Below are 14,612 nucleotides of genomic sequence, written 5' to 3' on the forward strand. Positions count from 1 at the left end.
AGAATTCCACCGTATGTTCTCATGAGCATGCTTGCAAAGACATGCCCCCACACTCGCATTCACATACGGCTGTCTCTGTGTTAGTGTTGGCTTTATGCCTGCGTTCTGCAACCGTTGTTATAGCATTGTTTATTTGGTCGCTGATGTATGTTTTTGATGCCTTTTTTAATATTCTACCATGGTACAGCTGGCGCACTGGGACAATGTGCTGCTTATCACCTGACGGGTTGCCAAGGAAACAATGGTGGTTTTCAGCTGTTGCCGTGACAACAAAATGGGGGGACTCCAGTATTTAATTTGTTGACATGAGGAATGCAGACAGGTCTGCGAGTAGAAGGTGGGGCAGGAGGGGTTGGGGGGATCTGATTGGAGCAGAGTGCTGTCGATGAGACAGACACACCTCCCTCTGAGGTCTGTCTAGGATAGGATAAATAGGTGACTCACCACCAGCCAGGCAGGGGAGTCTGCAGCAGTACGCCTTCTACTGGACTGATAGAGCCTTAAACACCAGACTGGCTGTCATAGTTGTTTTAACTGTACTCTGCCCTAACATTTCAATCAAGACAGAATGACACGTGCAGTCTAGAGCTAAAGACCAGATATCAGTCTCATCACACACCTTACCTGTCATAGTGTCATCACACACACACACTTCACCTGTCCTATAGGCTGCATAGTGTCATCACACACACTTCACCTGTCCTATAGGCTGCATAGTGTCATCACACACTTCACCTGTCCTATAGGCTGCATAGTGTCATCACACACCTCACCTGTCCTATAGGCTGCATAGTGTCATCACACACACACCTCCTTTCTGTCCTCAGGGGTGAGGGAGCAGTTCACACATGTCGACTAGCTAGACAGGTCATGTATAGTAAGGAATAGGGTTTGTGTGCGTGACAGCAGGGCATCCTATCTGAAGACCTGCAATTGGCCTGACATCTATTTATACTTCCATACTGTACAGTAATTGTACAAATGTAGAATTTGTACCTAGCCACACCTACCAGCTACATTATACACAGTTATAGGAAGTCCAGGTCTGTGAGCAAACAGCTTTATGGCTCTGTCATAGATGAGTCCAGCCTTTTGTAGCCTTGTCCTGATTGGCTAGCCTTGATTCTAGTCCTTTTAGCCTCGTTCTGATTGGTAATTCATGATTCTAGTCTTCTTAGCCTCCTGACTGGCTAGTCATGATTCCATCGTCTTCTGAACCTAGTCGTAATTGGGCAATACCCTTTGAGGAGGGAGAGTGCAACTTAATGTCTCTGTCTCTCATAAAGTCAATATAAAGATTTTGTGTCCATCATGGTGTTCTTCCTAGTTGTTTTTGGTCTCCCAGGCAGACCGACAGATGGTATAATCTCTATCCTTGCTGCCCTCCCTCGTACAGACCTGCCCCGCCCACTACAGCCTGTTTTGTCAGGCCTGTGACAGCTGACCAGAAAATATAAACTAGGTCAGAGAGCCACTGCCCAGCACCTCTCTCTTTCCATGCTCCCTCCCTCTATCCAGGTTGCTCTCTGTTCTTCCTTTCACACAGTTGTGCTCCCTGCCCGGTCATGATGCTTGCTGTAATGTCTGTGTTGCTTCTGCTCATCCAGTCAAAGGAAGCAACAGACATGGAACTTTTCAGACATGGAAATGGCTTGCACAAGACTTTCTTTTAGACTGCTGCCAGTCCTATGAAATAGTTGTGAGTAATGCTTTCAGAGTAGTACATTAGTGTCCATGTGGTTTAAAACGATGGGAGGGGCCCGCATAAGGAGACATGCACACAGTTGATTCTTGTCTAACAACTGTAGTGCCACACTCACAGGAATTTCCTGTGATTCTCTGGAATCCCAACGTTTCTGGTCCTGGTACAAGTCTCGGCCATGAATGGCTCCTGTCTGGCCAGGCTTTGTTTTCCTCTGCTAATCTCCCCCTGTTTAGACTCACACACTGCTCGTCCCTCTGTTTAAATGGCTATATGACACTCCCATAAACATGAATGCAGCAGGAAGCCAGTTGCTCAACTCAACTCAGTCTACCGTGGAAGTGAAGTCGACGCAGTAGTGACTCATAATGACCTTCTGAAGAAACATTATCTAGACAGTACATTATCTATCGACTGTTGTAAACACTCAGGATGTGGCTGTGGTGTCGTTTTGATGGTAATATATGATTGACATAGTTTCTGTGCAGGGAGAGAGAAGGATCTCTTGGTCAGAGCATATAGCCCTGTCTCAATATGGATAGATGAAGTGGAGACCATGGGGTCAGGAAATGGTATTTGTGTTATGATTGGTTGTGTGATGTACTGTAACAGGCAGTAGAAAGAATAAACTGATGAGGGGCGGCTTGTTTGTCATGTTGATGAGAAGAGAAGAATGGTTTATGCAAGTGGTCCCTGCAGCTGTTGCTTAAACAGAGGCCTTTATTAGAGCTTACTTTAGATGAACGCAAATGGGGAGTTTTATGACAAATGGCATATCATATTTATTATGAAGGGGTAAACTCACATTGATGACCGATGACATTTGGAGTAGTCTCCAGCCAAGAGTGAAAATGTGGATGTTGCTGACTCTATTGAAGAAGTTGTGTGGAACGTGAAACTTCAGTTTAAAGTGATTATTATAATGAAAGAAACTTCAGTTTAAAGTGATTATTATAATGAAAGAAACTTCAGTTTAAAGTGATTATTATAATGAAAGAAACTTCAGTTTAAAGTGATTATTATAATGAAAGAAACTTCAGTTTAAAGTGATTATTATAATGAAAGAAACTTCAGTTTAAAGTGATTATTATAATGAAAGAAACTTCAGTTTAAAGTGATTATTATAATGAAAGAAACTTCAGTTTAAAGTGATTATTATAATGAAAGAAACTTCAGTTTAAAGTGATTATTATAATGAAAGAAACTTCAGTTTAAAGTGATTATTATAATGAAAGAAACTTCAGTTTAAAGTGATTATTATAATGAAAGAAACTTCAGTTTAAAGTGATTATTATAATGAAAGAAACTTCAGTTTAAAGTGATTATTATAATGAAAGCAAGCTTTCTGAAATATTTGATTTTCCTATTTATAAGTGTGTGAGTTTTAAACTGTACTGAGCCCTCTCCTCTTCCTCTGTGTCTTACAGACGTTAAAGCGCAAGGAGAAGGAGTATGAGCATGAGATGGAGAGACTGGCGCGGGAGAAGATCGCTACTCAGCAGCGATTGGCTGAGCTGAAGAACGAGCTGAGCCAATGGATGAATGTCATGGAGATCGACCGTGTTCTCAGACAGACGTTTCAGCCAGAAGACGACCAGGCTTCTACCTCTACTGCCTCAGGTACGCTCAATCAATCCATTAATCAGTCAGATTCATTTAGAAGCAGTTTATAGATAATGACACTAAACAGTTGTCGCCAAGTACTTTACAGTAATCATACTTGTAGCGTGTACCTGGGTCTTTCTGTGAACTAGGGTACCAGTGGGGATTTCTTACACAGAACAACAAGTTGCAATTCATTGATGATAATCTGCCTTTTTTTCCCTTCATGTCATTACATTAAACCTATTGGATGTAAAGTCCCCTGTTTTGGAAACCTGTGTGGTTATGGTTCCGGGTCCTACTGACATTTTCGCTTATAAATCGATCTATGGACACCATCGTAATAGGATGCATTGAGCGGTAGCCTTGATTCTCGGACACAGGAGTATCTATTTTTTGCCTGTGTGAAGCAGGATGTGATATCTGACACCACTTGAAGCTGGGATGTCCCTCCTACCGTTTCATTCGCTCTTCCAACTGTCCATCAACTCCTGGTGGAACCCGGTGCCACAGCCACTAACAATGTATATTTCTGGAATCCATACATTATAGCGCAGCAGGAGAGTGGTTTGTCGCTGTAGCACATTCCAAGATCGATTTTATAGCCAGTAATCTAAAATAATGAATAGATTTTAAACACAATTCTTTCTGTTTGTCGTAGACAGACAAGATTAATATGAGCTGAAAGGCGTGTTCCTAACGAGTACCCGGAAGCCAAGCTAGAGCTCTGTGCGACTTTCACAGAGATGGGGGCGAACCTTTTGATCGAGAGACCTTTAGAAAATATGCAATTTTTTTCTAAGACTTATGTATTTTACAGTTACAAGGTGAAGTCCAATAGTTTGTAATTTGATTATACTATATTTAGAAAGCATACAGTGGGGCAAAAAAGTATTGTCAGCCACCAATTGTGCAAGTTCTCCCACTTAAAAAGATGAGAGAGGCCTGTAACTTTCATCATAGTTACACTTAAACTATGAAAGACAAAATGAGGAAAAAAAATCCAGAAAATCACATTGACACCTGTCCACAACCTCAAATAGTCACACTCCAAACTCCACTATGGCCAAGACCAAAGAGCTGTCAAAGGACACCAGAAACAAAATTGTAGACCTGCACCAGGCTGGGAAGACTGAATCTGCAATGGGTAAGCAGCTTGGTTTGAAAAAATCAACTGTGGGAGCAATTATTAGGAAATGGAAGACATACAAGACCACTGATAATCTCCCTCGATCTGGGGCTCCACGCAAAATCTCACCCCATGGGGTCAAAATGATCACAAGAACAGTGAGCAAAAATCCCAGAACCACACGGGGGGCCCTAGTGAATGACCTGCAGAGAGATGGGACCAAAGTAACAAAGCCTACCATCAGTAACACACTACGCCGCCAGGGACTCAAATCCTGCAGTGCCAGACGTGTCCCCCTGCTTAAGCCAGTACATGTCCAGGCCCGTCTGAAGTTTGCTAGAGAGCATTTGGATGATCCAGAAGAAGATTGGGAGAATGTCATATGGTCAGATGAAACCAAAGTATAACTTTTTGGTAAAAACTCAACTCGTCGTGTTTGGAGGACAAAGAATGCTGAGTTGCATCCAAAGAACACCATACCTACTGTGAAGCATGGGGGTGGAAAGATCATGCTTTGGGGATGTTTTTCTGCAAAGGGACCAGGACGACTGATCCGTGTAAAGGAAAGAATGAATGGGGCCATGTATCATGAGATGTTGAGTGAAAACCTCCTTCCATCAGCAAGGGCATTGGAGATGAAACGTGGCTGGGTCTTTCAGCATGACAATGATCCCAAACACACCGCCCGGGCAACGAAGTAGTGGCTTCATAAGAAACATTTCAAGGTCCTGGAGTGGCCTAGCCAGTCTCCAGATCTCAACCCCATAGAAAATCTTTGGAGGGAGTTGAAAGTCCGTGTTGCCCAGCAACAGCCCCAAAACATCACTGCTCTAGAGGAGATCTGTATGGAGGAATGGGCCAAAATACCAGCGTGTGAAAACCTTGTGAAGACTTACAGAAAACGTTTGACCTCTGTCATTGCCAACAAAGGGTATATAACAAAGTACTGAGAGAACTTTTGTTATTGACCAAATACTTATTTTCCAGCATAATTTGAAACTACAATGCCATTTTATACACCACTCCAATTAAACTACAATGCCATTTTATACACCACTCCAATGAAACTACAATGCCATTTTATACACCACTCCAATGAAACTACAATGCCATTATTTCAGCAATTTATGGCAGTGCAAGTTGTCATTATCATATATTAATCAGTTAAATTAGACATTGAACTTGAGTCCTGGATCTAACTGACAGTTTTTTTTTTTTTTTCTATTGAGATCTCAGAAATGCAGTAACTACATGACATTTTCTGTCTCCTTATGTTACGGGGTGAAAACAGTTTTCATGGGTGCACAAATCCAAAAGAACGTAAGCATTGCAAAATGTAAAGCTTCTAACTGAAAGAGTCACCTTGATACTGTCGTTAACGTGGTTCTTCAATAATTATGCATAATACTTGTTGGATGCCAATTTGATGTCCAGCTGATATTTTCACACATCTGATCCGGGAAGGACATTTCCAAAAGACAGTCAAGTGATTAACAGCTTTTGCACACACCAAGTGCTACAGTAAAGGTGTTTGTGATGAATGTCCAGAATATTTTTGTCTCAGGCGATATGCCATTGAAGACCGTTGTGCCTGGATCCACATTGGATCTGATATCCCTAGCGAATTGATGTTGATCGTTTTGTTGTCTGCTTGATTTACAGCAGGGTCTCGTTAGATTTAAAAGAGGAAGCATCAAGGTAATGAGTTTGTCCAATCCCAGGCACAAAAACTGTCTACTGTGCGCAATTGTGTAGGATGGCCTATTGTGCAACACCCAACACTATTCCTATGAATTATTCTGGATATAATGACAAATTACATAGCTTAGTGGGCTTATTCATAATTTAATCTGGTAATGAAATGACGTGTTTCATTTTCCATGTTAAACAATACAAGGGGCTTGAAGTAAACTACATGAACTTGGCTTTCCATACAAATCCTTCCATTAGAAACAAAACATGTCTGGGATTGAAATGGTGAGATTTAGTTATATTGCTATTCATGGTTTATGTGTCGGCCACATTGGTTACATATATAAAAACATCGCTATGCATCCAATCTATTTAGACAGGTAATAATAATATCAAGGGCTAAAAATGCATTATTGGTAATGGCTTACTTTATGAATGGGGAGGGGTTCTATATTAGGCACTATGTACAATTTATATACATTGTATAACATTGATGTCCTTCACAATTCCAGTGCTTGGAAAAAGTCCCTGAAAGTCTTGACTTTAAGCAGGGTTCATTAGCAAGTTAAAGGATGTATAGTCCTGTTGTCCAATTTGCATATTCACTTTCATTCCTCTAAGTACACGTGGAACTAAGTACACGTGGAACTTCATGAAAATCATTTTTGTTTCCCCCCCATTATTTATAGTAAGACCCATCTACACTTGTTCCTACACAGTGTTATAAGAATGTACAAAGCGATGAAATCTGAGATGTAATTTGCTTTTACAATCAAAGGTAAAGTTATTAACGTGTTCTTTCTGTGTCCCAGAGGGTGAAGACGACATGGATGAAGAGAATGTTCCGGCAGCACCGACAGCCTTACCCACCATGCCTCAACAAGCCATACAGCCTGAGTTGTGCAAGACTGTGACCCCCACTCCCATAACCCCCACTACCTCCAACCTCACCCAACACATCTCCAGCCAACACAAGGCCCAAACACACCCCCAGCCCCAGCTTCACCCCCACCTGCTGTCAGCCCTGCCTGTCTCAGCCCCAACATCCAGCATCACCACCACCCCTATCCAGGCCCTCCTATCGGCCCACACACACATCGTAACCTCCCCTAGCACCCTCTTCCCTGCCCACACACACATCGTAACCTCTCCTAGCACCCTCTTCCCGGCCCACACACACATCGTAACCTCTCCTAGCACCCTCTTCCCGGCCCACACACACATCGTAACCTCCCCTACCACCCTCTTCCCGGCTCACACACACATGGTAAAGGCCCCCAGCCTGCAGCCCACGGTCATCGCCCACGGCTCGGCTTCCCACGCCTCCGTCATCCAGGCCGTCAACCACGTCATCCAGGCCCAGACTTCATCTGGAGGAGCCAAGCACCTCACCCACCTAGCCCCCTCCTCCTCAGCCTCCATGCAGCTGGCCCCAGGGCACCATCAGCCCATCGGACACATCACCGTCCACCCTGTTACCCACCTGGGCCAGCACCATCTACCCACCATCTACCCCCAACCTGTGGCTGTCACCCAGCCAGCCATGGTGGGCCACATCACCCATACCATCACCCATGCTCAGGTCAATGGTACTGTCCCCAACCAGGGCACAACCACCATCATGGGAAAGCAGATGGGAGTTGGTGCCCAGGTGGTGGCACATCACCCACAGCTGCTGAACCCTGTAACTATGGTGACCATGCCCTCATTCCCCGTTAGCACTTTGAAGCTAGCCTGATTTCTGAACCAGGCCAGAGCCATCCTGAAGCTAGCCTGAGAACCAAGGACATGAACAGGCCACACCCACCCTGAGGTGGCCAGAGTCAGACCTGGAGACCATCTGCCTCAGAGCAGACCAGCCGGACAGGAGCCAGCCCAGACTCCGAGCCCAAGGCAGGCCCAGAGCGAGGCAGGCACCAGGACTACTGTACTGACAAACAAATGGACGAGTCTTCATACTGAACGCAGTTCCTATATTCACTGATGAATCACAAGCTGCATTATTAACTGAGGCAGTACAGCTGTCTATAAGGAGTAACTCAGAACATTCCAAAAAGAAACCTCTTTATAATGGTTGAGGTAAAAGAGCCAATGTTGTTGTTGGGCTGAGTACGATGTCCAGGAGGATCATCTTGATGTTATTGTACAGGATGCAGTGGAGAGGATCACATAGATACATTTTATCTGGCCCTCAGTGTTCATATCTGCAGAAGCAAAACAGCAGCTAAGAGTGAGAGAAGGGAGTCCTCGAATGTTGAATGCAGTCAGACCTGCATATATTCACTCCAGATCGGTTTTATATTTCTGCTACATGTATTCCACAGCCAAGAGTATTTAAAAACCACACTACAAATGACTGATGGTGCCACTATCAAGCACCAAGGTATTAGATTTAACTGAAGTCTACCACTAATGCCAGGGCATATATCTACCAATCATCTGAGTGCTGATCTACGATCTGTCCATATAATCTTATTCATTATGATTTAAAAGACTAAACTGATTCTAGACAAGCACTCTGAGGCGCTTTGTGGATACGGACCCTGATGTGACCATTCAGAAGGCAAAGCGTCCAATTTCAGACGTGCTGAATTGGGGTCAGAGAGACAGACAGGCAGTGTGTGATTGGTGGCGTGTCAGCATGGGATCAGTTTGTGTGTGTGCTCTAACAACTAAGCACCATAAAGGACCACATTGAGAATATGATTGCAGGGACCTCCCCCTCTACCCAGGCACATGGCTGTGGAGTCTAACCTAAAACATGGCCTGGCCTAGCCATGCCATGTGCTCCCCTCCTACTGCAGCACTGTCATATGGCTCCACAGGCTCCCCCTGCTGGTAAAACACACAATGGTCAGACTATTTTGTAATGACATGTATTCAGTGGATGTGGCCCAAGCAGGAATCCAACCCAAAATGTCAGCATTCCCACCATGCACATGTGAACGTGATGACTTTTCATGAAACTGAACAACCACTCAATTTAGCACAGGATGAAAATGACAATACTCAAGTGACTACATATTGCCTCATTTGTTTTAATAATAGCAGGAACCAGCATAGCAGGCACAAGCACTGCAAATCGTTCCTGGAGTATATATATATCTATGTGTAATATAGTGAGGAATGTCTTGTTTATTGATTGTGTTGCAGCAGTGAACTTGTTAAAACAAAGGCCTTTGGCAGTGTCATGGTAGAGAATTTAAATGAGGCAGTTTGGGGTTAAACGACATTGTAGGGCAGTCACCTACGAAGCTCTGACATCTTTCTCCACCAACCATATTATCTGGTATGCCTGGTCATAACGTATCTAGATTCTCAATGTTTGCCTTCCACTACACTTATGACAACCTGTGTAGCCAACATTAAACTTTTAACTTCTAGCACTTTGATCTGCTACTTAACCACAATTAAACTGGTTTACAAATGGTGTCCCTCTTCACTTAATCTGAATGTTTGTGGGAACAGTGGACATGGTAGAAGTGCTCATATTTATGAAAAATTGAATGGATTGTGTGTAAGATTTCTGTTGCATGTAGATTGATTTGGGTTCATAGATTTTTATGCTAGCCGTTTTCTGGGATAACATTGTTTTCCCTTTGGGTAGTTCTATTTGGGTTGCGTTTAGATCGTATTGTCCATTATGTAAAAAGAGGAAAAACATTATGCTTAAGATACTTAACTTCTTGCTTTGGTCAATTTCATAACAAGTTTAGGTTTTGGAGAATATTTGTGGTAGGCTCAATCAGCAACACCATCAAAATACGAGTAGTAGAAAATATCTAGGATGAAGTTAAGATGCAGATTTTTTTTACTACAATTCATTGAATCCTTTCTCTTCCTCATGACTTTATAAAGGCCCGGGTTCAATACGAGCACGTTTTGTCCAAAATGCAAATTCCCTCGTTAGCAGAGCCCATATTCACAGTAAATGCTGCATATGTCGGATTAATTGGCGCATTGTCCAAATCTGAGATTGAAATGAATCCCGGCCAAAGTTATTTATCTAATAAATATTCCAAAACGTAGTATGACAAAAAGGACATTCTTATAAAACATGGGGGAAAATATCCTGTCCTTGCGATTTTGGACTGGGTCTCTAGGTGAATCTAAGCATTGATGGCGGGGAGGAGGGTAAATAAAAAATATAATCAATGTTGCTTACAAAGAGAAAGACACATCTGGCATATTTTCATACAATCCAAAACATGTATCTCATGACTTGTTCCTTGTGAATGACCTCATATTTGCACCCGAGGAAAATAAATACACAACTATTCATCTTATAAAACTTATTTAAAGCCAAAATTATTGTGGGGACACGTGGAAGTTGAAAACGCCTAAATAATAATTACATGATTTCTTGTTTTGACTGCATAATAAAACCATCCACTCAAACATATGTACTTCACAAGAGTAGGTGTATACTTACTGTCCACAATCAACATCAAGTCTACGGAGTACATCAACCCATGAATGAAGGCTTGCTATGTCAGACACTTCTAGAAGATACGAGGCGATCCGGTCATTCTCTAACCCCTGACATCCGGCAGAATTAAGGGGCTTGTCCTGTCTGCTTGGTCCCCAGGCCAGCGTCTCTTGACTGGCACTTAAGTAGCTCAAGCCTGCTCTTTTCTCCTTTTGGGTCGTGTTCAGTAAAAAAATATGTAATAATTCTACGGGGAGTTACTGCCTGAACTTGTCCATTCGGGCTGGGATTCAGTCCGATCTCGGGTTTTAAAAAGGCAATGTCCCCCACGTTTGCTGAGATCCTATCACGTAAATGTGCATGTCAGCTCAATCTGAAATTGCCTTTAAAAGTCACAATGTCTATAATCGGATTGAATCCCATTCTAAGAACACACATTTTGGTTTTTGCTGCAAAAAGTTTTAACAAGATCCTGAACACGACCCTGGAGAGCTGCAAGTCAACAATATTCCAGGAAACTCAATCTATCATTACAGATATCAGAACTGTAAGTAGTGGGTTTCCTTTGTCAGTTAAATACAAGAACAAACAACCCAGATTTGAGCATGCTAGAACTGGAAACATGAAGGAAACTAATTAGCCCTATTAACATACATTTGTCCAAAAACACACAACACTACTTCAGTAACATTTGTCATTCATTCCACAACAAGGAATTTCTTGCTATTCTGTGTAGCAATGCAAATAAAATAATTACAAGTGATAGATGCAATCCTGTAATAGTAAAAAAAAGATTCCCATCTACAGTATTGACCTTTTAAAAATGCTCTTGGGAAAAAATTGTGCATGACAAAAAAATACAAATCTGGCAGGCCAACCTCCCTCAAACCATACCTTGTCTAGGTTGGTTAAGACCACACATCTAAACTTGTTACAATATAAACTTTCAAACACCTAGCAGAGGGACAGGACAACACATGCTCTACAGTCTATCCCTTAACCAATGTCAGGGGTTAGAGTTCACTAAGGAGAAACATCAAGGAACATTAGCGACAAAACTGGAGGGCAAAAAGTTATCTTTTGACAAGACCACATATAAACTATGGGTGGAAGGCAGGCAGGCAGGACCCGGCCATAACCCTGTAAGGACAAGCAGGTGGTTAGGTCTGTGCTGTCCGGACCGGTGTTGTGCTCTAGCAATGGCACCTGACAGGGGTGCCCGTTATTACTGTTAGAGTTTCCACAACAGGTGTGGAGATGCAAGGCTTCCATGTTGTTGGAAGAAGAAACTTCTCACCATGCCAACTCCTGTCTGTAAAATGCCTCATGCCTGGTCTTGGATCAGTCTCTGATAGTGAGGGTTATTGACTAAATGAGGAGTGGTGGCAGTTGGGGTTGGATGAGCTGGAGCAGACAATGTTTGTGGACTAGAGTAGAGTGGTACTAGGGGTGCCCACCCTAGTAGTGGAAAGAAGGGGCCTATATTTACACAGGGGAAAGGGGTTCTAGTAGTAGCCTTGGTTAATAGGCCTCCTTCTGCGTGTGCATCTGTTCCTGGATCTTTGTGAGCATCTCTTGCATTCGCCGCAACTGTAGAGAGAAGAGGCCATTGTCAGTCAAACACACTCGAAATGCAGCAATACAAAACTCCACAAGTGGGGACTGAGGAGATGCTCACAGGGTTTAGAACCTCATACCAACGTATTACTTCCATGTGAGTGCACCAATAACCAAGAGCTACCAATCACAACAAAGCCAGCTATGTGACAACAGATCAATAGGATTCCCCATACCAGACTATCAGATTGTTAAGTCATATTGATGGATTCCTATAATGCTAAACATTACTTTCACATTTGCACAGATCTGACCGTCTCAGAACACTACAAATGCTGAAGTAGTGATTGCCAACATTTCATGGCTGCAATGTAGGTGGCCTGGAACACAACCATTACTTCCACATGACTGCACCAATAACCAAGCGGTATCCAATCACAACCAAGCCAAAAGTGCTGACAGATAACTGATTGATACGATTTGCCACCCCAGTCTATTCTGTCTTCAAACCATGTGACCCGATGATGGATGCGTGTGTTAATTCATGTATACAGTCCAGGTGGCCTGGAAAACACCCATTACTTCTACGTCACTGCACCAATGACCAAGCCCTATCCAATGACCACCAAGCCAGTGGAGAACAACTGATTGATACGATTTGGCACCCCATTCGCTCTGTCTGGAGACCACGTAAACGAGCCTGGTGACTGTGTATGTTCAGTCAAGTACACACATTCATTTCCGTAATTACTACATGTAAAGCCTGTTAATTCAATACTGTGATATGCAGTATGAGTGAGAAAGATATGGTGCTTGCAGACACGCATTTGCCCTGCATAGCATCCCCCCCAATCCCACACGCATATCGAAATTATGGCGACAGTTTTGTGTTTAAACGTTTAAACAATGGAAAGGGTTACAAAAATGAGGAAAAAAACAGAAAATAATGTATAATTATTTTAATGGCTCATGTCATTCAGGGGGGAATCTACCTTGAATTTTGCGTAAATGATGCACTGATATCAATGGAAGAGCTGCGCCAAAACTCAAGTTGCGCACGTGGGTCACAGGGTATTGTATTCGAAATCTCAGGTTAGGGCATTTTTGTTGAGGTAGTGTTAACCTTAAAGAACTTCATCAGCTTTTAATCATAAAACAAATAACAAATAAATAATTATATGAAATTGGCACCATGGTGCATTCGGACAGGGACAAACTCAAACAGGGAGAAGAGAACCAGGGCTTCTTTCCATCTACAACACTACTCTACCCAGGCAATGTGACCTGGCATATTATATTCTACAGCCAGACCTGGGTTCAAATAGTATTTTAATATAAAACATTATTTGTACTCAGATCTAGTCTAGTCTTCTCCTACAGTTCATGTGCATCCCAGGGCTGGGTGCTGTTGTAGGGGCCGACTGTCACCCCTGACCCTTCCTCAAACCAGACCACAATCCCACCACCTGACTGGGGTCTTCAGGGGCACCTGCATGTATGGATGGAATGTATATACTGTATGACTGACAGCCTGGAGGACTCAGGAGGCCTCAGGTTCAGCCCCTGGATCTAGGCCTGGGTCAGAGTGGGGTTCTAGAGTTGGGTCTGAGTGTCGTCGTGGTACCTCTTCGTCTTTCTCTCGGATCAGCTTCTCCGTCTCGGTGTCTGTGGTACTTGGTATCACAGGGATGGGGAAGTCTGTGCCGCTCTCCCTGGTCAGTTTACTAAGGTAGTAGAGTAGAGTGGAGAAAGACAATATGGTTAACAGTATGTGGGTGTATATGTTGTTAGAGTTCGTGACTATATGTTAGTGTGAATTGTACTTGAGCTACATTATGTATGTATAGGAGTAACAATATGTGCAGCCTTAAGATACCTGATCGAAGCTATAAACAACATATGACTGGCAGTGTGTGTGTGTCCGTACTTGCGGTTGCGTTCCTTCACCACCATGCGGGTCATGCTCTGAATGCAGTGAGCCCTGTAGTTCTCATAGTGGGTCTCCCGTGTCACATCCTTCAGGTCCTGCATGTGTGTCCTCACCAACATGTTCCTCAGCTTCACAAAGTCACAGTGCGCCGAGTTCTCCACTGTCAAGAGTAACAGAGTGTTAGGTTAGGGCAGTGTTTCCCTAAACCTCTCATGTCCACATCCCGGTTCAACCCTAAACCTGTTCTTCAACTACCCTAACCGTAGTCTACATCCACTACCCTAGTCTACAACCACTACCCTAGTCTACAACCACTACCCTAGTCTACAACCACTATCATAACCCCAGTCTACAACCACTATCATAACCCCAGTCTACAACCACTACCCTAGTCTCCAACCACTACCCCAGTCTCCAACCACTACCCCAGTCTACAACCACTACCCTAGTCTACAACCACTACCACAGTCTACAACCACTATCATAACCCCAGTCTATATCCACTACCCCAGTCTACAACCACTATCATAACCCCAGTCTACAACCACTACCCCAGTCTACAACCACTATC

At 43.3% G+C, this 14,612-nt stretch overlaps 2 protein-coding genes across 8 annotated transcripts in view; one reads left to right on the top strand and one right to left on the bottom strand.

Moving 5' to 3' along the window:
* LOC110503874 (max-binding protein MNT) overlaps positions 1–9,332 on the top strand; it is a 31,819-nt gene extending 22,487 nt beyond the window's left edge. For both annotated transcript variants that reach the window (XM_036961591.1, XM_021582444.2), the window contains 2 exons: positions 3,130–3,322; positions 6,938–9,332. In XM_036961591.1, coding sequence (XP_036817486.1) covers positions 3,130–3,322; positions 6,938–7,863 — 1,119 coding nt within the window. In that variant the 3' untranslated portion in view covers positions 7,864–9,332. The remainder of the gene's footprint in view (positions 1–3,129; positions 3,323–6,937) is intronic.
* A 1,963-nt stretch (positions 9,333–11,295) lies between these two features.
* The window catches only part of LOC110503875 (septin-4), an 80,140-nt gene continuing 76,823 nt past the window's right edge, over positions 11,296–14,612 (bottom strand). For all 6 annotated transcript variants that reach the window (XM_021582448.2, XM_021582445.2, XM_036961594.1 and 3 more), the window contains 3 exons: positions 14,039–14,201; positions 13,736–13,835; positions 11,296–12,144 (listed from right to left, as the gene is read on the bottom strand). In XM_021582448.2, the coding sequence (XP_021438123.1) occupies positions 12,076–12,144; positions 13,736–13,835; positions 14,039–14,201 (332 nt within the window). In that variant the 3' untranslated portion in view covers positions 11,296–12,075. The remainder of the gene's footprint in view (positions 12,145–13,735; positions 13,836–14,038; positions 14,202–14,612) is intronic.

The sequence above is a fragment of the Oncorhynchus mykiss genome, chromosome 24 (genome assembly GCF_013265735.2).
Source record: "Oncorhynchus mykiss isolate Arlee chromosome 24, USDA_OmykA_1.1, whole genome shotgun sequence".
Taxonomy (NCBI): Eukaryota; Metazoa; Chordata; class Actinopteri; order Salmoniformes; family Salmonidae; genus Oncorhynchus; species Oncorhynchus mykiss.